The following is a 24,249-nucleotide window of genomic DNA, read 5'->3' as shown; positions in this document are numbered from 1 at the left end:
GCATGTTAGCTTAGCTTGGTAGCATGAGCTAGCTCTGGAACTTCCAGCCCGGAGGCAGGAGGTCCCGCCTCGGCTCCGCCTCTTTGCCCTTATTTGGAGCAGGCTGGAGCAGGCGGGAGTGTAACTCTGACGCCACTGTCGAGCCGTTAGTGGCCGACTCCGCCTACTAAGGGCTTCTCGGCAACTCTGCAGAATCCTATGGGTGACGTCACGGACCCTACGTCCATTTATATATACAGTCTATGCATAATACGCTTAGATGTGTTGATGGCTGCATGTTACCAAACCTGTGAAGTTTTGGGCCGTTTGGAACATTTTCACTGAAGTTATGAGAAAACCGTGTTTCATGGCGAGCATTGTGTTGCCATGGCAACGGCATTTGAAGAAACCCCATAATTGACGTAGAGCTGTTGAGGGCTGGACCGGTGATATACAAGCGAAGTTTGGGGGACGATCGGACCGTTCCCATTGGACTTACAGCGACATCGTGCTTCATGGCGAGTGGTCTGTCGCCATGGCAACGGCATTTGATGACACCCCATAATATGCTTAGATGTGTTGATGGCTGCATCGTTACCACACCTGTGAAGTTTTGGGCCGTTTGAAGCATTTTCACTGAAGTTATGAGAAAACCGTGTTTCATGGCGAGCATTGTGTTGCCATGGCGACGGCATTTGAAGAAATCTCAAAACTGTCTCGTAGATGTCTTCACGGCTGGACTGTTAGCACACATGTGAATTTTGAGCACTTTATTAACATTTTCATAGGAGTTAAAGGGACATCGTGTTTTATGGCGAGGGATGCGTTTCCCATGGAAACGGCATATGGTGAGATTTCAGATTTGGCGTAGAGCTGTTGAGGCATGGACCGGTGATATACAAGTGAAGATTGGACGACGATTGGACGGTGTCCATTGGACTTACAGCGACATCATGTTTCATGGCGAGTGGTCTGTCGCCATGGCAACGGCATTTGATGACACCCCATAATATGCTTAGATGCGTTGATGGCTGCATCGTTACCAAACCTGTGAAGTTTTGGGCCGTTTGGAACATTGTGTGTGAGAGACAGAGAGAGAGAGTGTGTGTGTGTGTGTGTGTGTGTGTGTGTGTGTGTGTGTGTGTGTGTGTGTGTGTGTGTGTGTGTGTGTGTGTGTGTGTGTGTGTGTGTGTGTGTGTGTGTGTGTGTGTGTGTGTGTGTGTGAGTATGAAATGAACAGTTAGAACGATAGTTACGTATGTAACTACGGTTCTATGAATACTGGATGACCGCCAGAGGCGGTGCTTTAGCACTGGATATCTTCTGTCTCGCGCATGCGTAGGTCGAATATTTATATCAACAAAGTCACGTGTGACCCCGTATGACACCGGAAGGTATAAGTTCCGGTGCTGTCAACGGGCTCAGTCCTTTGGAATCTTCTCGCAGAAACACGAAATTCCGAGTGACCAAGAACTCTGGCGGTCATCCAGTATTCATAGAACCGTAGTTACATACGTAACTATCGTTCTATTTCATACTTACTGACCGCCAGAGGCGGTGCTTTAGCACTGGATGACCTATATCAACAGAGTCACGAGGAAGTCTGAATACTCACCTATAAGGATGGCCTAGACGGACTCTGCAGGAGGACCACACCCAGCGGGTGAGGGGCGGCAACATTCACCCTGTAATATCTGGCGAATGTGCTCGGAGATGCCCATGTGGCCGCAGCACATATGTCCTCCAGGGGCACACCTCTCCAGGTCGCCCATGATGTGGAGACACTCCTGGTAGAGTGGCACTTTACTCTAGGTGGCAAGGGACGGTCATTCGCCTTGTATGCCTGGGCAATGACGTCCACGATCCAGTGGGACAAGCGCTGTTTTGAGAGCGCACAGTCCCTTCTAGGACCACCGTAACACACAAAGAGCTGCTCAGACTGACGCATGTCAGCGGTAGTCTGGACATAAGCTCTAAGGGCCCGCACCGGGCATAGGAGTCTCGACCTCTCTTCCCCCTCTCCTGATGGGGGGTCAAACCGTGCCAGCTGGATAGGCTGATTAAAATGAGAGCGTGCCAGCACCTTAGGGAGGAACGCTGTGTTCGGCCATAAGGTGACACCTGAGCCATCTGAGTTCCACCTCAGACACGAGCTGTTCACGGACAAGGCCTGAAGCTCGCTTACACGTTTTTCTGAGGTGATGGCAAGAGGGAAAGCAGTCTTAGCTGAGAGCCACTTCAGTTCTGCCTGTAACAAAGGTTCAACAGGAGGCAAGCATAGGGCATCCAGCACCAAGGGCAGGTCCCATGTAGGGGCCCTTGGGAAATTCGGGGGGCGAAGCCTCAGAGCTCCCCTTTAAAAAGAGGGATACCAGCCTATGGCTCCCCACTGTGCTGTTGTCAGCCCTTGCGTGTTGAGCTGATATAGCAGCCACATACACCCTGACGGTAGCGGGACACCGGCCGTCGTCCAGGAGGGACTGAAGGAACTCAAGGGTCGTAGGTACCGAGCAATATGCTGGGTCCTCATTTCGCCCTTGGCACCAGTCAAAAAACAGTTTCCACCTGTTTTCGTACTGCCTACGAGTAGGTTGTCCCTAGCATTTGAGAATAGTCTTCCTGACAGACTCTATGCAGTCGCTCAGCAGTGGGTCGGGCCCAGTGGCCAGACCCACAGCTGGAGGTGGCAGGGGTCGGGGTGCCACATCCGACCCTCCAACTGAGACAAGAGGTCCTTCCTGTTGGGGAGACGCCAAGGCGTCCCACAGCAGAGTCTGTGCAGCAGATGGACAGGTCCGCACCTAGCTGGGTTAAACAAGGAAGTTTAACAGGACAGCCTAGCCAGGCAGCTGCTGCTAGAATGAAGCAGCGCGTCTATCAGGAGCGGGGGCGAGAACACCGCCCTCACTGGTTGAGTTAATAACGAATGCCAGATGCAGCGTAGGCGGGAGCGGGGTGCGACAACACAGCCTTCACCAGCTACCTGCTGAACGGAAAGAGTAGAGCAACGCTCCTACTCGCCGAACACAAAAGGGATGTAACTACACCCATGTTACCAGCAGAGGGAGCGGGAGCGAGAGCACTGCCTTCACCTAGCTGGAAAAAACAAGAAGTTTTAGCAGGACGGTTTATCCAGTCGGCTGCTGCTAGAATAAAGCATCACGTCTACCAGGAGCGGGGGCGAGAACACTGTTTTCGCTGGTTGAGTGACTGAGTCCAGAGCCACCCCAATGAAGGTTAGGCTCTGAGAGGGGTTCCGACAACTCCTCTCCATGTTCACCTTGAGGCCTAGCCGGGCGACATGAGAGAGAAGGAGAGCCGTGTCCTGGATCGTCTGTAACCGGGATGGTGCACAGATTAACCAGTCGTCCAAGAGAGGGAGAGTCCAAATGGGAGCACCCTGAACTGGAAATGACGACCTCTGAAGGCAAAGCGAAGAAACTGCCTGTGATGAGGCACAATAGGCACATGACAATAAGCGTCCTTCAAGTCGACGGACGTGAACCATTCCCCCCTGGCCACGGTACGAAGAACGTCCGCTGTGCTCAGCACATGGAAAGTTAAAATCCTTAGGAACTTGTTGAGTCTCCTCAGATCGAGGATTGGGCGAAGTCCACCGCCTTTCTTCCTTACAAGGAAGTAGGTCGCGTAGAAGCCCGGGCTGTGAGATGGGGTCCACAGGCTCGATTGCACCCTTGGCAAGGAGGACTGACAGCTCCTGGTTTAGGGCGATTTATTTTGCCGGGTCGCTTATGGTGGTCATTTTGACCCGGCTGAAGACTGGGGCCAGCGTCGGAACTGAAGCTTGTACCCTTGATTTAAGGAAGCGCTAAGAGCATCCTGCTGCAGGGAAGCTGAGAGGGCGAGCATGAGGTGCCTACACGGCCCATGCGCGCCGCTGCATCGTAAACCTTAGTGAGCAGGTCATCAGTGACCCGACATTGGAGTCGAGGGCACCTGGCCTCCGACCTCAGGGCTTCGTCAGGGGAAACTATGAGGGAAGCAATGGTAGGCTCAACAGCCGGCGTGTGGTCAAGGCCAACTCTTGCCGCATCCTGCATGGCTACCAAGGCTCGGCCATCGGACGTAAGACTGTAAAGAGCCTTAGTGTCCCTCCAGCATGCATGTAACTCCCTCAGATACTCACAAGAGGGAGGAACAGTGCGGGTGGCGGGTGCCGGAGTGCGCCTAAAGAACGCACTGGCAGGCGCTGTTTCGGGAATGGAGAGCCAAGAGGAGTGACCTCATCTGGGCTAGCTCAGTAGTGAGTAGGTCCACCCTGGAGGACAGCCTATCAGGCTTAGTCCTCTTCTTGGGCGGTGCACCCGCAGCCTCTGCGGCCCAACGCCTAGGATGGGTAGGTTGGGCTGGAGTCGACTGTGCGGGGGGGAAGGCCACCCTCAGTCAGTAGTTCAACCTCGGCAGCTCTTACCGCACGAGGCATGATGGTGCAATTCATGCACGGGTCCTCCGAAAGGCCCTCCCTCAGATGCTCGAGGCCAAGACAAGAGGGGCAAAGGTCATGGCCATCCTCTGGTTAAAGAGGAGCCATACAGGTGTTAGAGCCGTTAGACCTAGCGATAGCTAGAGCACTCAGCTGCCTGTAAATAACTGGCCAGGAAACAAATATGCCGTGGAGGGGAGTGAGCACAATAGTAGTTAGCTTGAGCGTGAGCACTCTGCTAACTGGAGTGAGAAAAAATGAAGTCAGTTAATGGGTTTATGCCGTGAGAGGAGAGCGGAATACTCTCTCCACTAGTGCCGTAGCGAGTTAGCCTAAGCGAGAGCACTCTGCTAACTGAAGGCTGGAACGGGCATCCAACTGTGTGCAGGGAGAGGGGAGCGGATTCACTCTCTTCACTAGCGCTGTAGCAAGTTAACTTTGAGCGAGAGCACTCAGTTAACTGGAGGATGGAACACTTTATGTGTCATTGCCACTCTTTGCATATCATGTATATATATATATATATATATATATATATATTTTTTTTACCCTGTTTGTAAAAAGTAATTTCCTTAATGTTTTATGTGAGAGAATGGAAAATAGCTCAAAGCTAAATCTGGCACTGTTACGTTTGACACCTTTAAATGTTTTAAGTGTTCATTACAGTGCATTGTCCCTGTCAAATAAACGATTAAATAAAATAACCAATTGTGCGCCGTGAGAGGGGAGCGAAGACACTCCCTCACTAGCACTGTAGCAAGTTAGCTTTGAGCGAGAGTACTCGGCTAACTGGAGGATAGAACAGGAACTAATTGTGAGCTGTGAGAGGGGGCGGAGACGCTCCCTTCACTAGCACCGTAACAGTTAGCTTGAATGAAACCACTCAGCTTAACTGGACGATAGAATAGGTAAAGAAACAATGTATGCGGTGAGAGGGGGGCGGAGACGCTCCCTTCACTCGCGCCGTAACAGTTAACTTGAACGAAAACACTCAGCTTAACTGGATGATAGAACAGGTAAAGAAACAATTGTATGTAGTGAGAGGGGGGGGCGGAGACGCTCCCTTCACTAACGCCGTAACAGTTAGTTTGAACGAAAACACTCAGCTAACTGGACGATAGAACAGGCAAGGAACCAATGTATGCAGTGAAAGGGGGGGCGGAGACGCTCCCTTCACTAGTGCAGTAGAAAGTTAGCTTTCAGCGGGAGCCCTCAGCTAACTGGATGATAGTACAGGTAAAGAACCAAAAGTATAGTGAGGAGGAGGGCGGAGACGCTCCCTTCACTAGTGCAGTAGAAAGTTAGCTTTCAGCGGGAGCACTCAGCTAACTGGATGATAGTATAGGTAAAGAACCAAAAGTATGTAGTGAGGAGGAGGGCGGAGACGCTCCCTTCACTAGTGCAGTAGAAAGTTAGCTTTCAGCGGGAGCACTCAGCTAACTGGATGATAGTATAGGTAAAGAACCAAAAGTATGTAGTGAGGAGGAGGGCGGAGACGCTCCCTTCACTAGTGCAGTAGAAAGTTAGCTTTCACCGGGAGCACTCAGCTAACTGGATGATAGTACAGGTAAAGAACCAAAAGTATGTAGTGAGGAGGAGGGCGGAGACGCTCCCTTCACTAGTGCAGTAGAAAGTTAGCTTTCAGCGGGAGCACTCAGCTAACTGGATGATAGTACAGGTAAAGAACCAAAAGTATGTAGTGAGGAGGAGGGCGGAGACGCTCTCTTCACTAGCGCAGTAGAAAGTTAGCTTTCAGCGGGAGCACTCGGCTAACTGGATGATAGTACAGGTAACAGTAACAAATTAGCGAGAGCCCTCGGTTAATTTGTACACAATTATCTCATTAGTTTGAGAGTATATAGATATAGCACAATCAGCAATAATTGGTAGCGGTCTCACCGGCTGTGTGCAGGAGCGTCCGCTCTTTACCGGTCCGGAGCTCCTGGGGTCCGGGCGGTGAACACCACGGTCCCCTCCCTTGGGAGGACGGACAGCTCGTCGCAGCCTTTGGAGGGCGAGCGTTTTTCCTAGCCCGCAGCTCCGATCAAACGATCGCAAGGCTACAGGTAGCGATGAGCTAGAATCCCAATTTTCAGTAAGCTTAGCTTGGCTTCTACTCATAAGTAGTAACCTACGCAGCGAGAAGATGAAAAAGGACTGAGCCCGTTGACAGCGCCGGAACTTATACCTTCCGGTGTCATACGGGGTCACACGTGACTTTGTTGATATAAATATTCGACCTACGCATGCGCGAGACAGAAGATATCCAGTGCTAAAGCACCGCCTCTGGCGGTCAGTAAGTATGAAATAGAACTGACTGCTGTCAGTTGGAGTGATGACATCATCGTGTTCCATTACACAGGTGTTTATAGTTGAGCTAATGAGCTCTGTAGAGATCAAAGGTTTGCATTGTTCTGAATGAGAGATAAACCTCTTACATGTGAACGTTTTGTGGAAGAACCATAACAAATATCTGTGAAATTTCAAAACGTGAAGCATGTCAAGGAAGTTGAGTATCTGAAGTGTAATGTTTGTGTACTTTCGGGTTAATAATGTGGCCTTTTTGGCAGTTTAACTAAAGGTGTGCGGCTGCTGCTGTGAGGAAATATCAGCCTGAAATTACAATGGGTTTTAATGGAGACATGTTGAAAGTTTTTGTCACTTCATGCCCTCAAGAGGCATTTTGTTTAATTATTTTTGCCTAATTATTTGTCATTTTTCAAGCTACGAGATGTTTTCCTACGTTTGTCATGAATAATTATGTCTCAGGAATGGAGGGTTTGGGAATTAAGGCAGTTTAAAAAAAAAATATGAAGGCAAATTTCAAGATATCTTACCCTCTAGCTGTGACATCACGCACTCTAGTTAATGTTAAAATCTGAAGAAAGCCTCTTTACCAAGGTCTGAACAATGTTTAATATCTCTAAAAGTAAGATTTAAAAGTTGTGTTACACGAATAATGTCAGAAAGATGTGTAACATTTTAAAGTTGGAATGAGGTTTCTGAGTGAAAGTATGAATGAAGAGTTAGCAGTTGAAGTCACATGAAGATTGTTCAAGTCTGAAGATTTTCTCCATTGACTTCAATGGTTAAAAATGTGATGAATTATAGGATGTATCTCTGGAATTATGAAAGTTATGAATAATCAAAATGATAGCCATCGATTCCCGACCGAGCTGAACGTTTTGATGTTTGAACGGAGTGTTATATCAATCTTGGACCTAGTTGTGGGGGAAACTTCTGTGTAGCAATGCAGTGGGAGTCACCGACTCAGGAAGGAGACACGGTGAGAGTTGGAGCTTTTGATGTCAAACACTGATGGGTTTATTCAGAGTATCGGCTGGAGGATTCACATCACAAATCACGAGTCAGAGGGTCTGACTTCACAGGAGAGTTGACACGTCAATTCTGAAGAGCCTCTCTCTATGTTAGACCTTTTAACTGGTTCACAGAGAGTAATCAACATCTCTGAAGGAGTAGACTAAACAGCTGGGAACACTGAATCACTTGCGTCCGACACTTATGGCCTCAAAGATTTCACACCTTAGAGTCCACAAACACCGATAAAGAAGTGCCTCAGCGTTCTCACAACAATTACCCTTCGTGCCAGACAAGTTGACCGGTCACAAACTGGTAACAACAACACATATGGCACCAATGCCTTTCCTTAAAGGAGATAACAGACGTCAGAGTAGATCATAAAACGTCACAGAGCAAAAGGTTAGATATCTAGAAGAATTATTCCTTAACACTAGTCATAGTAACTAGGTATGTTATTGAATTACAGTTTCCATAGAATCGTCTTTTTGCTAATTATTACGTTAAGTGAGCTGACGCCAAGCTCAAAGGAAATGCAAAACGGCTACATTTAGATATAATACAGTTAAGTGTTAGTTTATGGAAGAAATGTATGTGCGCTCATGTGCAGACGTTTATATAGTTTGTTAATTGGATAATTCATATCCTGCAAGACCCCTAAAGAAGTCATAAGATGATGACCTTTCGACATCTGGAACATGTCCAAGTTTAGGAGACCTGACAATGTGTGTGCGTTAAACATGATTAGGGAACATGTTCGTGTGTCATTTAGGAAACCTATATCGCCCTGTGTTGTCTTGTGTTCGTGGGAGCATTGCTGTATGATTGCTTGAGAGCAGGTAATGTTTCCCCATTGTTGTTTGGTGGTGCGCAACTAAATAATAATGATTAATCTCAACTATTTCTGTGTTTGTGTTTCATTGATTCCTCTCTTTTCATTCTTTCCTGTTGTGAGTACTGGATCGCCACAACAGGAGTTTCTGCGATGTTGAACGCAGGAGGAGAAGAGGTGCAAAATTCCGGCGGAATAATAAAAATGTTGTCCGTAGAATAACATATAGTTGGAATGCTGTATCAGCATTCCCACTAAATAACTAATGAAACGTGTGAGATCTCCAGCAGTAACAGAGAGTGAGTGAACTGACCTGAGAGTCTCCAGTCTGCAATCTGGACTCTCCAGAAGATCCCTCAGCAGCTCCACTCCTGAATCCTGCAGAGCGTTGTCACTCAGGTCCAGCTCTCTCAGATGGATGTTGGACTTCAGAGCTGAGGCCAGAGCAGAACAGCTGATCTCTGACAACCTGCAGTTCGTCAGTCTGAATGAAGAAAACATGATGAGGATAAAAATCAGTTTATAATCCAATCAGATGTTCAGGTCTGAAATGTGCAGCTCATCATTACTGCGTCCTAATCAATGATCTTTCCCTGAATAACAGTGACCGTCATTCTGTTATTGAGGATCATCTTTATATCAGCCTTCTGTTTATTATCTGTGAAAACACATCTAAATGATTGGGAACTAGGGCTGCACGATTGATCGAATCGCAATATCAGCTTTTGCGATTACATAACCGCAATAGGCTGCGATTTAATTAAATATAAAATGTGCATGGTGTAGAGCCGATGAATGGGAGTCGGAGGCGGTGTGTTTAATATGGAACTCCACACTTTATTTTCCATTTAACTACACACACAAGAACGTGCTAGCTGCATGCTACTGTGAAGCTGGAATGCTAACAACAGGAAACCGGAACACCAAGTGTAGCATATCCCTCCGAAAGATGGCCGTACACTTGACAGATGATTTCTCATTTATTAAAAACTCCAAAAATCAACGTAAGAGCAACACAAATACACAAAACAACAACTACAGTTAAGCTTCATCCATATGAGCATCACTTTAGCATACTATTAAACAAGTGAACCGTAAAGTTATAAAACAGTATGAACGAATCAGGACACATGTTTATATTAGTTAACACTAACCTTGTGCCTCTTGCTAATACTTTCATGTAAACTTTTTCTTTTGATATCACCGTATTTAAATGTAGATATCTCTGTTAATGTCTGTACTTTATCTCCGTTCATCTCCGTCAAGTTTTTTTCTTTGGGAACAGTAGCTTCCTGTTAATAGCGCAAAGTCGCCTTCTAAATAAAAGCATGTCTAAATAAAACAGGAAGTTGAGTTAAATTACACTTAAGAAATGTAAACAATAGCAATGAAAGTAACAAAAACAATGCAATATCCTTTTCAGGTTCATTGGTGGCCAAAAATAATGCTCCATCTGTAATGTGGAGATACTTTGGGTATCACTTTTATTTAACATATATGTTGTTCCATTTGTAGAGGTTACACTAAATATGCCCCATTTTGTTACTTGCTCTTTTCTCTGTTACATCCTCATTTGTTTGGGCATCCAGATGTCTTATTTAATGAACATGTGCATGTGTTCTTATATTTACTGGATAGTAGTGCAGAAAGTATGCAGAGAAATCTTTATTTTCAAAGAAGATATATTTTGGTATTTATTCTATTTTGTCAAATTCTAAGTTATTTCCAAACAGTAGCGTACTACTCAGATATTGTTGTTGTTGCATTTGTTTATAATTCTTTGAGAAATACAGATTTTAAAATGATAATTTGTCTGTGCTCTTTCCTGTCCCTGACCAAGTACAGATTACACTTTGTTCATTAAAGTGGACCTATCATGCTATATTTTAATAATATAGTGTAGGACCATACCTATATAAGGCATATTTATACTTTTTTTTTTTCAAAATACCAAACTGATCATGCATTTTAGCCATGCCTCATTTTGCTCAATTTGCACTTTTTTAGCTCTGTTTTTGCAAGGGCTGATTCTGTGAGAACAGCACCACTGTCCTGTCCTGCCCAGCACCACTGTCAGACGTAATATTAGTTCAGAGGACCTTCTTTATTCAGACCATTTACTAAAGAAAACATACATTTACTTTAACAACTAACAGTGGAAGAATAATAGTTTCTTTAGGAAACAATCTACTGTTATGACTGCAGACTACATTGAGAGAAATACAAATGTGAACAAAACAACATTTACAAACGTATGGATGTTATATATATGTAAAATATTAAGTTGAATAACAAATTATACATGTGAGATCTCCAGCAGTAACAGAGAGTCAGTGAACTGACCTGAGAGCCTCCAGTCTGCAGTCTGGAATCTCCACAAGATCTCTCAGCAGCTCCACTCCTGAATCCTGCAGAGCGTTCTCACTCAGGTCCAGATCTCTCAGATGGATGTTGGACTTCAGAGCTGAGGCCAGAGCAGAACAGCTGATCTCTGACAAACTGCAGAGCCCCAGTCTGAATAAAGAAAACATGATATAACTTTAGAAAACAATGTTCCTGTTTGAAATAACTCCAGGTTTAATAATCTGTTCAGAGTTAAACAGGGTTTCAATGTCAGAGATGATGCAGAAACAATCCACTGATAATCTGGATCTTTAACTTTGATCAGATGTTTAACAACTCCTTCATCTCCCTCACAGATCATCAGTACTGACAGCATCTCCACTGACTCATGGAGCACAGAGTGAGTCTGTGGAAGCTCAAACACTCTCCCTCACACATTCACCTTCTCTTTGTTAATCTGATCAATATGCAGTCATTAGCAAAGATGGAAGAAATAACAATTAAAATGTATTTGTTCAAATTCAGAAAATCATAAACACAAACAGATCTGAATGAACTGCAGTCAGTGAACTGACCTGAGAGCCTCCAATCTGCAGTTTGGACTCTTTAGTCCAGAACTCAGCAGCTCCACTCCTGAATCCTTCAGAGGGTTCTGACTCAGGTCCAGATCTCTCAGATGAGAGGGGTCAGACTTCAGAGCTGAGGCCACGACTTCACATTCAGTCTCTGAGAGTCCACAGTAAGTGAGTCTATAATAACACATATATTACAACATGTGTTAAAACAAGAGGAAACATTATATTAACTTGAAGCATTTGATGAAAACATATTTGACATATGTTCTGATTGAGATTTGCTGTTAGTCCATTTTATATTATATATCATAATATATTATAGTAGAGTTGAATGTGTTGTCAGTGTGATCTGACCACATGTCTGTGCTCCTGCTGTCACTGACTGTTACCAAAAGAAACATAAATTAAAAGGTCCCCTATTAGACTGTTTCTCATCAATATATCACAGGTCTCAGATATATCCAGAGCCTGTCTCTGATTGGCTGAAACACCAAACAGATCATTGCAGCATCCCATAATCCCCTCTGTTTCAGCCCTGTTTCCAAAGTGCTGATTCTCTGATTGTTACTTTAGATGAAAATAAGGAGCCCCTCCCCACGCCCCTCTGAGAGAGATTTGGTTAAAAAGAACACAATGGTGCTCTCGGAGGAGATGCAGGTGATAAGGTGGGGGGGGGGGGGTTACCTTGGTTGGTGATTGGTTAATGGTGAATGGTTACACAAAACAAGTGGCCAAAATCTGATCAGCTCATTTTCAGACAGGTTTTTATAGAAATGGATCAGGAGAAAAAGAGAGAGAACCTTTGTTCCTGAAACTTTCAGAGTCTCTTTCCACAGAGGGGACACATGTTGATGTAGAAGAGACATGAAGAAGAGGGGACACATGTTGATGTAGAAGAGCTATGAAGAAGAGGGGACACATGTTGATGTAGAAGAGACATGAAGAAGAGGGGACACATGTTGATGTAGAAGAGACATGAAGAAGAGGGGACACATGTTGATGTAGAAGAGACATGAAGAAGAGGGGACACATGTTGATGTAGAAGAGACGTGAAGAAGAGGGGACACATGTTGATGTAGAAGAGACATGAAGAAGAGGGGACACATGTTGATGTAGAAGAGCTATGAAGAAGAGGGGACACATGTTGATGTAGAAGAGACATGAAGAGGAGGGGACACATGTTGATGTAGAAGAGACATGAAGAAGAGGGGACACATGTTGATGTAGAAGAGACATGAAGAAGAGGGGACACATGTTGATGTAGAAGAGACATGAAGAAGAGGGGACACATGTTGATGTAGAAGAGACGTGAAGAAGAGGGGACACATGTTGATGTAGAAGAGACATGAAGAAGAGGGGACACATGTTGATGTAGAAGAGCTATGAAGAAGAGGGGACACATGTTGATGTAGAAGAGACATGAAGAAGAGGGGACACATGTTGATGTAGAAGAGACATGAAGAAGAGGGGACACATGTTGATGTAGAAGAGACATGAAGAAGAGGGAACACATGTTGATGTAGAAGAGACATGAAGAAGAGGGGACACATGTTGATGTAGAAGAGACATGAAGAAGAGGGAACACATGTTGATGTAGAAGAGACATGAAGAAGAGGGGACACATGTTGATGTAGAAGAGACTGTGAAGAAGAGGGGACACATGTTGATGTAGAAGAGACGTGAAGAAGAGGGGACACATGTTGATGTAGAAGAGACGTGAAGAAGAGGGGACACATGTTGATGTAGAAGAGACATGAAGAAGAGGGGACACATGTTGATGTAGAAGAGACATGAAGAAGAGGGGACACATGTTGATGTAGAAGAGACATGCAGAAGAGGATTTTGCACAATAGATGATGTACATATTTAAATGTTAATTAATATTTGGATGTGAATAATTAATGTTTAATAATATAATAATTCATTACATTTTATTATAGCGCTTTTCCAGGTGCTCAAAGTGCTTTACAAATACACATTACACATATCAGACATGTAACATCATTACTGTGGACAATACCCAGAGAAAAGTGTGTAGGCTTCTCTGAGCATCTGAACATGTGTTGTGAACACAAACACAACTAACAAACCAATAAAGTTTCAATATTTTAAACTGAATACCATCAGATGTTCTCAGTATATCAGCATTAAGACATAACTCTGTTATTGATGGGAAATTATATAGATCTGATTTTAAACTCCAACACATTGTGATAAAAACGTGTTTAATGATAAAGAAACTACTAGAAAGTAATAATAACATGTTTCTGTGATAACTGTAAGTCCTGCTGTGTGGTGTGATCACATGCTGAGAAACCTCTCAAGTCCTTCATGTGTTTGACATGTCGCCTCCATCACTCGATATGAAGAGAGAAACGGAACAATTTAACTATTATTATAAATAAATAGAAGAACAGTGTTGGTTTTATTTTGCTCTCAGTATTTGAATAATTAAACATCTGATCCACATTAGTTTATAAAGTTAATCACATCTGGACTTACTTGGCCTTCCTGCAGTTCCTCACAGCTGGAATCAGTCTCCGTCGTCCCTCCTTTGATGTTTTGTACTGATTCAGGTCCAACTCATCCAGAACCTCCTCTGACATCTGCAGCATGTAGGCCAGAGCAGAGCAGTGGATCTCAGAGAGTTCCTTCTTTGATCTGTTCTCTGACTTCAGGAACTCTGTGATCTTCTGATGTACTGAGTGGTCCTTCATCTCTGTCAGACAGTGGAAGATGTTGATGCTCCTTTCAGGAGAGATTTCATCACTGTTCATCTTCTTCAGGTTGCTGATGGCTCTCTGGATGTCTCTGCGACCCAGCAGGCCTTTGAAGATTCTCTGGATGATTTTTGGACGCTTGTCTGTGCGACCCAGCAGGCCTCCTAACAGTCTCTGGTTGGAATCCAGAGAGAGGCCGTGGAGAAAGCGGACAAACAGGTCCAGGTGGCCATTTTTACTACTGAGGGATTTCTCCATGGCTTTCTCCAGGAAGACATCCAGGGATGGGTAATCCTGATAACTGTTGTTACTGTTCTCATAGGGCCAGTCTCCCTGCAGGAAGTCCTTCAGTACCTTTGTGTCTCTGTTGGTGTAACAGTGGAACATGTAGACTGCAGCCAGAAACTCCTGAATGCTCAGATGAACAAAGCAGTAGACTGTTTTCTGGAAGATCACACTCTCTCTTTTGAAGATCTCTGTACAAACGCCTGAGTGCACCAAGGCCTCGGTAACATCAAGGCCACAGCGCTCCAGGTCTTCTTGGTAGAACATGATGTCTCCTTTCTCCAGATGTTCAAACGCCAGCCTCCCCAGCTTCAGAAGAACCTCCCTGTCAGCCTCCGTCAGCTGCTGTGGACTGGTCTCATGTCCCTCTTCATACTTCTGCTTCTTCCTCTTGGTCTGGACCAGCAGGAAGTGTGAGTACATGTCAGTGAGGGTCTGGGGCAGCTCTCCTCTCTGGTCTGTAGTCAACATGTGGTCCAGAACTGCAGCAGTGATCCAGCAGAAGACTGGGATCAGACACATGATGTGGAGGCTCCTGGAGCTCTTGATGTGAGAGATGATTCTGCTGGACAGCTTTTCATCACTCGATCTCCTCCTGAAGTACTCCTCCTTCTGGGCGTCAGTGAAGCCTCGTACTTCTGTTACCCTGTCCACACACTCAGGAGGGATCTGATTGGCCGCTGCAGGTCTGGAAGTTATCCAGACGAGAGCCGAGGGAAGCAGCTTCCCCCTGATGAGGTTTGTCAGCAGCACGTTGACTGAGGACTGCTGTGAGACCTCAGACACAACCTCATTGTTTCTGAAGTCCAGAGAAAGTCTGCTTTCATCCAGGCCGTCAAAGATGAGCAGCACTTTGCAGACAGCCAGCTGCTCTGCTGTGACCTTCTGTAAGGTTGGATGGAAAACATGGAGCAGCCTGAGAAGACTGTACTGCTCACCTTTGATCAGGTTCAGCTCCCTGAAGGAGAGCGGGATCACCAGACTGACATCTTGGTTTTCCAAACCCTCGGCCCAGTCCAGAGTGAACTTCTGCACTGAGAAGGTTTTTCCAACTCCAGCAACTCCGTTGGTCAGGACCGCTCTGATGAGAGTCTGTTGGTCAGGTAAGGCTTTAAAGATGTCCTGGCACTTGATTGGAGTGTCATGGAGGGTCTCTTTCTTTGAAGCTGTCTCCAGCTGCCTCACCTCATGTTGGGTATTAACCTCTTCACTCTGGCCTTGTGTGATGTAGAGCTCAGTGAAGATCCTGTTGAGGAGGGTTTCACTTTGATCAGTTCCTTCAGTCACACGTTCACATCTCCTCCTCAGACTGAGCCTATGTTCATCTAAAACCTCCTGCAGACCACTATCTGCTGAAAGAGAAGGAAACATGAGAGGATCAGAAAATGCTTTTGAGAATCTAACAATAAAACTAATAAAAAAAGACTGAGTTGAAATGTTTTGCAAACAGCTTAATGTCTATGCTCTACAACAGTATACCTCATCAAGACCAAATGAACCAGGAAGAGGAATAAGACGCTGCATGAGTTCGGCCTCTTACCTCGTACAGAGCTGGTCTGACTGGCTGTCTGCAGTCCAGCTCTGGTTCTGGATCTTTCTCCACACTGGGGACAGGAGGGGTCTCCTGATGGATGTTGCTGCTCCCAGTATGAGGTGATGCACTGTCTGCAGAACCAGTGTCCACAGCTGGTAGAGACTGGATCCTTCAGGACGTCCTGACACAGAGCACAGCTGGACAGCTGCTCCTCCTCAGGAACACCACTCTTCCTCTTCCCTCTGTGGAGATGAACACATCCTTTATAGCACTTTAGGGGAGCTGATTATCACCAAAGGTACAACAAGGGGGCACATTCTAGTTTGATATTAAAAAAAAGGTCTATACAATATACCTTTGTGATCCGGTAGATAGCTTACAATTCACATTATCATAAAACCAAAGAGCATCCTGTCTGGATTCATGACCCAGAGGAGCACAAGTTCACTACATCTACTAAGACACACAGCTGTATTAACCTGGTGCTTTATAAACCCAACTTACAGAGAATCTGCTGTGAATTCATATCAATAAACATATGGAAAGGATGCCTAAATAACAACAGAATGATACTGATTTGTAAAAAGCTTTGTCAAGTCTGTCTCCAACACAACGAGCATAAACATTTAAAAATGTTTGTTTTCTGAATGAGATTGGTTTGATTAAAGCTAGGCTAACATTGTAGCTGCTCCATCAGTACTCAGAATAACTTCATGTAGTCATACGTACAGCAGTGACTATATTGTTAGCACCACAGACAGTCTCTGGTTTAAACAGGAACATTAATAACCATGATTTAATATGAGCTGCTGTAGAGCTCTGTTCTCCTCTCTGACTCCCCTCAGACCGTCAGAGACCACAGGAGCACAATCTCAACACTGACAGGTTTTTGTAACAGAGCGTCACAAACTTTACACTCAAGTTGAAATGTGTCACGCTGCACGAATACGCAGGTGATATGAATTTCCCATCTTCACTTCCTCCGTGTTCTGGGTCTTTGCATTGACTCTACATGTAATCTCTTAAACTCTGTTATATCTGCTAATGCCAAACTCAACCAGCTCACCAAGTTGTTACTATTATTAATAAACATCTTAAAAAAGAAATGTCATAACTATGCCCAAGTAGTTACATCATGTTGTTGACGATATATTTAGTTTTTAAATCAGTATTTATCAACATTTAATTACATGATATTTAAAACCATTTTATACCACAGATACAATGATAACATTGTAACGTTCAACAATAGGAGTCGGAAACAGGCTTCAAGTTATTGGGTTTAATAACTCCTTTGATCGCATACGGTTTCAGGTTACAGGTTGCAGGTAGGCCTGTCACGATAATTAATTTTGTTGGACGATACATTTTCCTGGAAATTATTGCGATAAACGATAATATTGTCGGCACTGTTGTAAGACCATTTTAGACCACTGACATAATGATAATATATAATAATAATTCAAGTACATCCTTTCAAACATAACTTTTTATTCAACATTCAACATTGCAAATGAAATGTGAAATAATGTTAAAATATATAAATGATATATAATAAATAAAACAAATAAATAAATTAAAACACACACAACCAACACAATAAATGAAATAGACTCAGGCTGGAAAACAGAGCTCTATCTATCTATCTATCTATCTATCTATCTATCTATATCTATCTATATATATATATATCTATATATATATATATATATATATCTATATCTATATATCTATATATATATATATATATCTATATATATATATATAGATCTATATATATATATATCTATATATATATAGATATATATATAAATAAATAAATAAATAAATAAATATGAGCACACATTGTCTCACAAGCAAAAAAAACCTCCTTAAAACAAGTCAAGTGTACAGTCCACTGCCCATACAAAGACCCAGATGCCTCAACAGGCCATATCCAAATCTGTTTTTCAAAGTTTTCGAGCAAGGAACACCAACATGTTTGCATTGTCGGGCAAATGCATCTTTGATTGCAAACTGTCGGGATGGTGGGGGCTCTCCATCTCCAGCTGCCGTGTTTGCTAACAGCTGGGAAAACGGAATGGGGTGGGTTGTGTTTTAGGTGTAGTTTAAAATGCGTGGTATTGCCTGCTTTTGTCGCTACCTTTTTTAAACAAATGCGACACACCGCCCGGCTCATTCAAGTCCGTAGGTTCACCTCGTTGATTTGGCTTGAATCCAAAATACTGCCACACCGGAGAATTGACATGTGTAGTTAGGTTTTGTAACCAATTCCATGTCACTTTAAAATTCCCCACGAGTAAGTCACACGTTGTCGCTATATTATTAATTTGGCTGCTACGCTGCTGCACGTGCACACGGAGTGTCCTGACCTGGCTGTGTGTCAGCCCCGCCCCTCACAGCACACGTGGCCGGCAGCCACAGCGCGCCTGGCAGCCACAGAGCGCCTGGCAGCCACAGCGCGCCTGGCAGCCACAGCGCTCCTGGCTAAAATGCTGGTCACATCCTTATGTAAACGGCAATTTATCGAGCTCAGAAAAGTTATCGAGTCCATTTTTATTTATCGTACGATAAGTCAATTTATCGATTATCGCGACAGGCCTAGTTGCAGGTTCATCATCACTCCGTACTCCACTCCCTAACTCACACACACAAGCAGGCTCAATCGTCACAACTTCCCAGCCCTACCCCCTCTGCTCCCCCAACCACAGGCCAGAACACCGACCAGCATTACTGTACAGCTCTGTGATTGGCAGAGAGACGGGGGACGCTTGAGTGACACACCCAGCACCCTGTACAGGGTCGCTACAATATATTTAATTGCATATTGAATTATCCTCAAATAATGTTAGCTTGCTGTACTCTGCTGCGTTTTTCCTTTACAAACTGCTCACATGATATCATTAAGGCAGCAGTGTCAGTGTATTGTTTGCATGCTTTGTTTATTTTAATAACTTGCAAGTTGTCTAAATGCATCCTTCTTGTTTCAAAGGTTTTCCCCCTACACTAAATGACCCATTCAGCAAGTAAATGGACTTCTGTTTGAAGTAAACTGCTGAAATAAAAGACTGGAAAGTAAAGCTGTGTCTTTGGAGTGGAATCCTGTTCAAAGTCAGTAGATGCCTCAAGTCCCTTTCAAGTGGGGAAACTGCACCAAAATCAGAGGAGACTTGACTATTGCTGATGATGACAAGGAGCAAGAGTTCAACTTTGTTGATGCACTAAGAACTGAATCCTCTGCAGGTCAGGTTACAGTAGAAACAGACTCTTATGGCGCGTTTCCACTACAGCGCGGAGCACGGTTTAAGAGGGCTGTGACGTCAGCGGCCCGTTTTTGGTTGCGTTTCCACTTGGCCTAGTACCGGCCGGCGGGTCCTAATTCACAGTTTTTCTGGCCTCATAAAATCGTGGGTCTAGGGCCAGAGACAACGAGGCTGAGTATGCTAAACTAGAGAGAGAATTGCTGGCAAGGGGGCTACAACTACAACAAGATGGACATATTTGACCGTGATTTAATTGTAATACACGTTTCAAAATGATGCCGAAGTAACAACATACTGATACCGGTTAGTAACAACCATGAATTAATGCTTTGACAAGTCTGCAGACAGACGAAAAACCTTTTAAAATGCGTGTTTTCTAAATGGAGATTAGCTAAGCTAACGCAGTATATGCTCCGACCGTCCACACTCACAACAACGGCCTATACAGACATAAATAAAGCAGCGACTGTATTCGCCATGACACAGGCAGTCTGTGGTTTGTACTTGTTTAACTTTTGTCTAGTTTCTGAACATATATGAGGAGCTGTGAGCTCTGAGTGCTAACAGCTAACGGCTGTGTTGTTTTTCTGGGGTTCTCATTGAAGATGACGTCACGGCTCCGCCTACACTGCGTTACTATAGATACTACCCCAGTTCCTAAACTGTAATGGAAACGAGGCCTAGCCATACCGAGCGAGGCCGAGCGAGGCCGTGTAGTGGAAATGCGCCATTACTTTGTGTCTGAGGGTCCAGGTTCATTACTGAAGGTTGGAGGGTCCCACATAGACCGGTCACTCTTCAGAGACAGACAGCTGGGGACTGGAGACTCTGCTCTCTGTCTGTAGAAACAACACATGTTTTAAACATCATTAGTTTATTTAAAGAGCAGATTTTGATCTATGACTGTTCACCTGATTTAGTTTTTGAGTCTTGATTCTGGGTTTCTGTTGTTAAAATTCATTTGAGTTTGAAACGTTTTACATATTTGTGTTTTGTTAGAAATTAAAATCAATGTTTAATAGCATAATTCAGTCTAAAACATATCGTCAGTTTAAAAGCTGTTTTATTGTGGAAAAACCCGGAAGTTCTCAGGAAATCTCAATGCCAAGCTTTTATTCTGAAAATCCTTCATATCCGGTTAGCAGTTAGCATGTGGCTAATAATAATACGTTTTCTGAATGTAAAGTGAAAATGACATGGAGTGTTACACACCAAAACGTACAGACTTTAACACTACATCGATAGACGTTGAGATATTATTACTGCTGAATATTAAATGAAAGTACAGTTGATCATAGAGTGTTTACACATACGTGAGTAAGCTATGACGTCAGAGGGAGTTACCATAAATGAGAACTGTGCCGTAGAGATGTTTCTAGGACTTCTAAACTAACTATTACAGCTGTTTATAAGGTATTAAATAGAAAGTCATGACAGAGATAAGGAGGAGAAAAGGCTTAAGGAAGTAGGCAGGGAATACAGAATGTCGAAATCATCTGTTCTCACGCGATATCGAACATTGAAATATGAGAAGGGCGGTCCCACTATCTGCACAGCGGGAGGGAACGAGAAGAGGATAAAGAAGATCGGAAAGTACAGCCCGGCCTCTTTTTCTACGCTGCAGCCCCCTGGAGACATCACCGGCTTTGTCTCTTCCTTACCCTTTGTTTGTTTCACTACCACGCTGCTTAAATTAAAGTAACCAATTTGAACCCTTTCAGAGACTCATTTGTCTCTTAATCTTTAAACTTCTTCCTCGACGCGAGAGAATCAGCCCACATCAATAATTGGTAACCTCCCGACGTGATCGCGACACCAGGAGAGAAGCTGCAGTTTTTGAAAGGAGCTTGATCAATGCCGGCAGACATACACTCGGGCCCATACAGAAAGGTAAAGAAGTACCTGTTTATTCAAAATCTTCAATAGATTACATAGTAAATAATTAGGAGTGTGTGTCTGTCTGGTAAGTTGGACTCCTGAGAAGGACTGCCTAGTTTAATGTTAAAATATCCACATTTATAGCAAATACATATCACGTGGCGCTGTTCTGAGACAAACCAAGGGTGAGTCTATTTTCCTTTCTTTGATTCATTAACCAACTGCATGTTTTTAAACCAACTGCATGATTATAATGTGTGTGTTTTCCAAGCCGGATATATATTAATGTGCTTTTGAGCCGGTATTTATATATTATATTGTGTTTGACGAGTGAAATAGATGGACTCTTCTCGTTTGTATATTCTCAAGACAGATGGTATCTTCTTGAAAGAGAAATAGATGGTATCTTCTCGTTTTTATTAGCAAGTTAAAGATGGACTCTTCTTGTTAAAGAGTTAATTGATGGAATCTTCTCGTTTTTAGTCTCAAGAACAGATGGAATCGTCTTGTTTTCATTGTCCCAAATAAGTGAGATGGTCTCTTGTTTAATTGGTGATAAGGGAATGCTCTGGTTTTTGGACAAAATTAACATGGGATCACTCCCGTCACCGGACGTACTTCGTCTCACTGGAATAGTAACGGTCATAGTGAATATAAAATCGTCCCCATGTATCCGGCCAATGACGGGAGAGTTTTGAAAGAGACAAAACACTGTTCCATACATTTAAAAACACTTAAACAATTAAACAATGTTTACCTGCCAACAAGCAGCAGTGTGCTGTCATTTCAAACATGTTACCCCACTGTTTAACACAGTTTTACCTGTGTTTTGAAGACTCTTTCCTGGGTCAATGTGTCCTCTTTCTCCCCCCCCTGGGTGTGTGTGAGACAAGTCAAGTGAGTCAGGCTGCCAACAAGCAGCAGTGTGCTGTCATTTCAAACATGTTACCCCACTGTTTAACACAGTTTTACCTGTGTTTTGAAGACTCTTTCCTGGGTCAATGTGTCCTCTTTCTCCCCCCCTGGGTGTGTGTGAGACAAGTCAAGTGAGTCAGGCTGCCAACAAGCAGCAGTGTGCTGTCATTTCAAACATGTTACCCCACTGTTTAACACAGTTTTACCTGTGTTTTGAAGACTCTTTCCTGGGTCAATGTGTCCTCTTTCTCCCCCCCTGGGTGTGTGTGAGACAAGTGAAGTGAGTCAGGCTGCCAACAAGCAGCAGTGTGCTGTCATTTCAAACATGTTACCCCACTGTTTAACACAGTTTTACCTGTGTTTTGAAGACTCTTTCCTGGGTCAATGTGTCCTCTTTCTCCCCCCCTGGGTGTGTGTGAGACAAGTCAAGTGAGTCAGGCTGCCAACAAGCAGCAGTGTGCTGTCATTTCAAACATGTTACCCCACTGTTTAACACAGTTTTACCTGTGTTTTGAAGACTCTTTCCTGGGTCAATGTGTCCTCTTTCTCCCCCCCTGGGTGTGTGTGAGACAAGTCAAGTGAGTCAGGCTGCCAACAAGCAGCAGTGTGCTGTCATTTCAAACATGTTACCCCACTGTTTAACACAGTTTTACCTGTGTTTTGAAGACTCTTTCCTGGGTCAATGTGTCCTCTTTCTCCCCCCCTGGGTGTGTGTGAGACAAGTCAAGTGAGTCAGGCTGCCAACAAGCAGCAGTGTGCTGTCATTTCAAACATGTTACCCCACTGTTTAACACAGTTTTACCTGTGTTTTGAAGACTCTTTCCTGGGTCATTCTGTGCTCCAATGTGTCCTCTTTCTCCCCCCCTGGGTGTGTGTGAGACAAGTCAAGTGAGTCAGGCTGCCAACAAGCAGCAGTGTGCTGTCATTTCAAACATGTTACCCCACTGTTTAACACAGTTTTACCTGTGTTTTGAAGACTCTTTCCTGGGTCAATGTGTCCTCTTTCTCCCCCCCTGGGTGTGTGTGAGACAAGTCAAGTGAGTCAGGCTGCCAACAAGCAGCAGTGTGCTGTCATTTCAAACATGTTACCCCACTGTTTAACACAGTTTTACCTGTGTTTTGAAGACTCTTTCCTGGGTCATTGTGTGCTCACCAGGGGCACGAGAATACCCTCCACAGAAGGGGTCGTGGTTCCGTGAAGAAGGCCGAATTTGGGTGCTCATAGGCAGCCTGCTGCAGAGTCATTTTCAGGCTCCTCTCCACAATTGTCCCCCTAAAATGATTTAAAATCATTATTTTTGCATTTAAATGCATTTATTCTATCATTTATATGGTTCCCCAACACAATGCACATAGTCTGGAGCTCACTGGGGTCCTGCATATAATTTAATCAGGCGTTTTAACACTTTTTCCCATGAAAATGATTTTTAATCACTATCATGGGGCTATGAAAATAAAATTCCGGGTAATGCAGAGCACAAGTGCACCTTTTACTATTTAAATGTATTTGTATTATATATATTTGGGCTAGAAAGGTGACCTCTCTGGGTGATTTAGTCAGTTTATGGAGCTTAGCCCACAAATCCTGGATGATCCAGGCCGAATTTGGGTGCTCATAGGCGGCCTGCCAGGCGCCCCCACCCGTGGAAAGCAAAAAAAATTGAAGAAAACGCTTAATTATAACTTAAAATAATCAAAAATGAAGTTTTGAAAAATTGTCAAAAAAATGACAGAGTGCCAACGGGAGAAGGGGCCAGACTATTGGCGCTTCAGGCCGATTTTTCCCCTTCTCCGATGGTTGGTACAACGGAGAAGGGGAAAAAGTCCCTGGGCTTCATTTCCACTTCTCTGTTAAAAAGATTCATCCATACTTTTCAAACTACCGTCTGCACGAAATCGGAAACCCAGTTTTTGGGTGCACTCAGAAAAATAACGGCTGTTGCAAATCATGGAAGAATGTATCCGCTCACCAAGCACTTTGAGTGGGCCTAATTTTGTGGCGCAAGGACCCCCCAGCCTGGTTCTCTCAATACTTAAAGTTTGACATGGAGGAATGCGAGGGCACTTTGCAGGTGACTCTACCCGATTATGAGACACTATTTTGGGACGTATTTTTTACATTTCTCTGGTTCTCCAAATAGTTTAAGTTCGACATTTTGAGCC

General features: G+C 44.1%; 1 protein-coding gene across 1 annotated transcript in view; it reads right to left on the bottom strand.

Annotated features, from left to right (window-relative positions):
* Window positions 1-24,249, bottom strand: part of LOC117484233 (protein NLRC3-like) — a gene marked incomplete at its 3' end in the record, with an annotated part of 61,531 nt that overhangs the window by 11,295 nt on the left and 25,987 nt on the right. Inside the window, 5 exon segments of the mRNA XM_034132697.1 lie at window positions 8,887-9,057; window positions 11,492-11,665; window positions 13,994-15,821; window positions 16,058-16,272; window positions 20,028-20,126. Of these exon segments, the coding sequence (XP_033988588.1) occupies window positions 8,887-9,057; window positions 11,492-11,665; window positions 13,994-15,821; window positions 16,058-16,272; window positions 20,028-20,126 (2,487 nt within the window).

This window comes from Trematomus bernacchii, unplaced genomic scaffold (genome assembly GCF_902827165.1).
Source record: "Trematomus bernacchii unplaced genomic scaffold, fTreBer1.1, whole genome shotgun sequence".
Classification (NCBI taxonomy): Eukaryota; Metazoa; Chordata; class Actinopteri; order Perciformes; family Nototheniidae; genus Trematomus; species Trematomus bernacchii.
The sequence above is the reverse complement of the archived record's forward strand: the minus strand, read 5'-3'. Positions and strand labels throughout refer to the sequence as shown.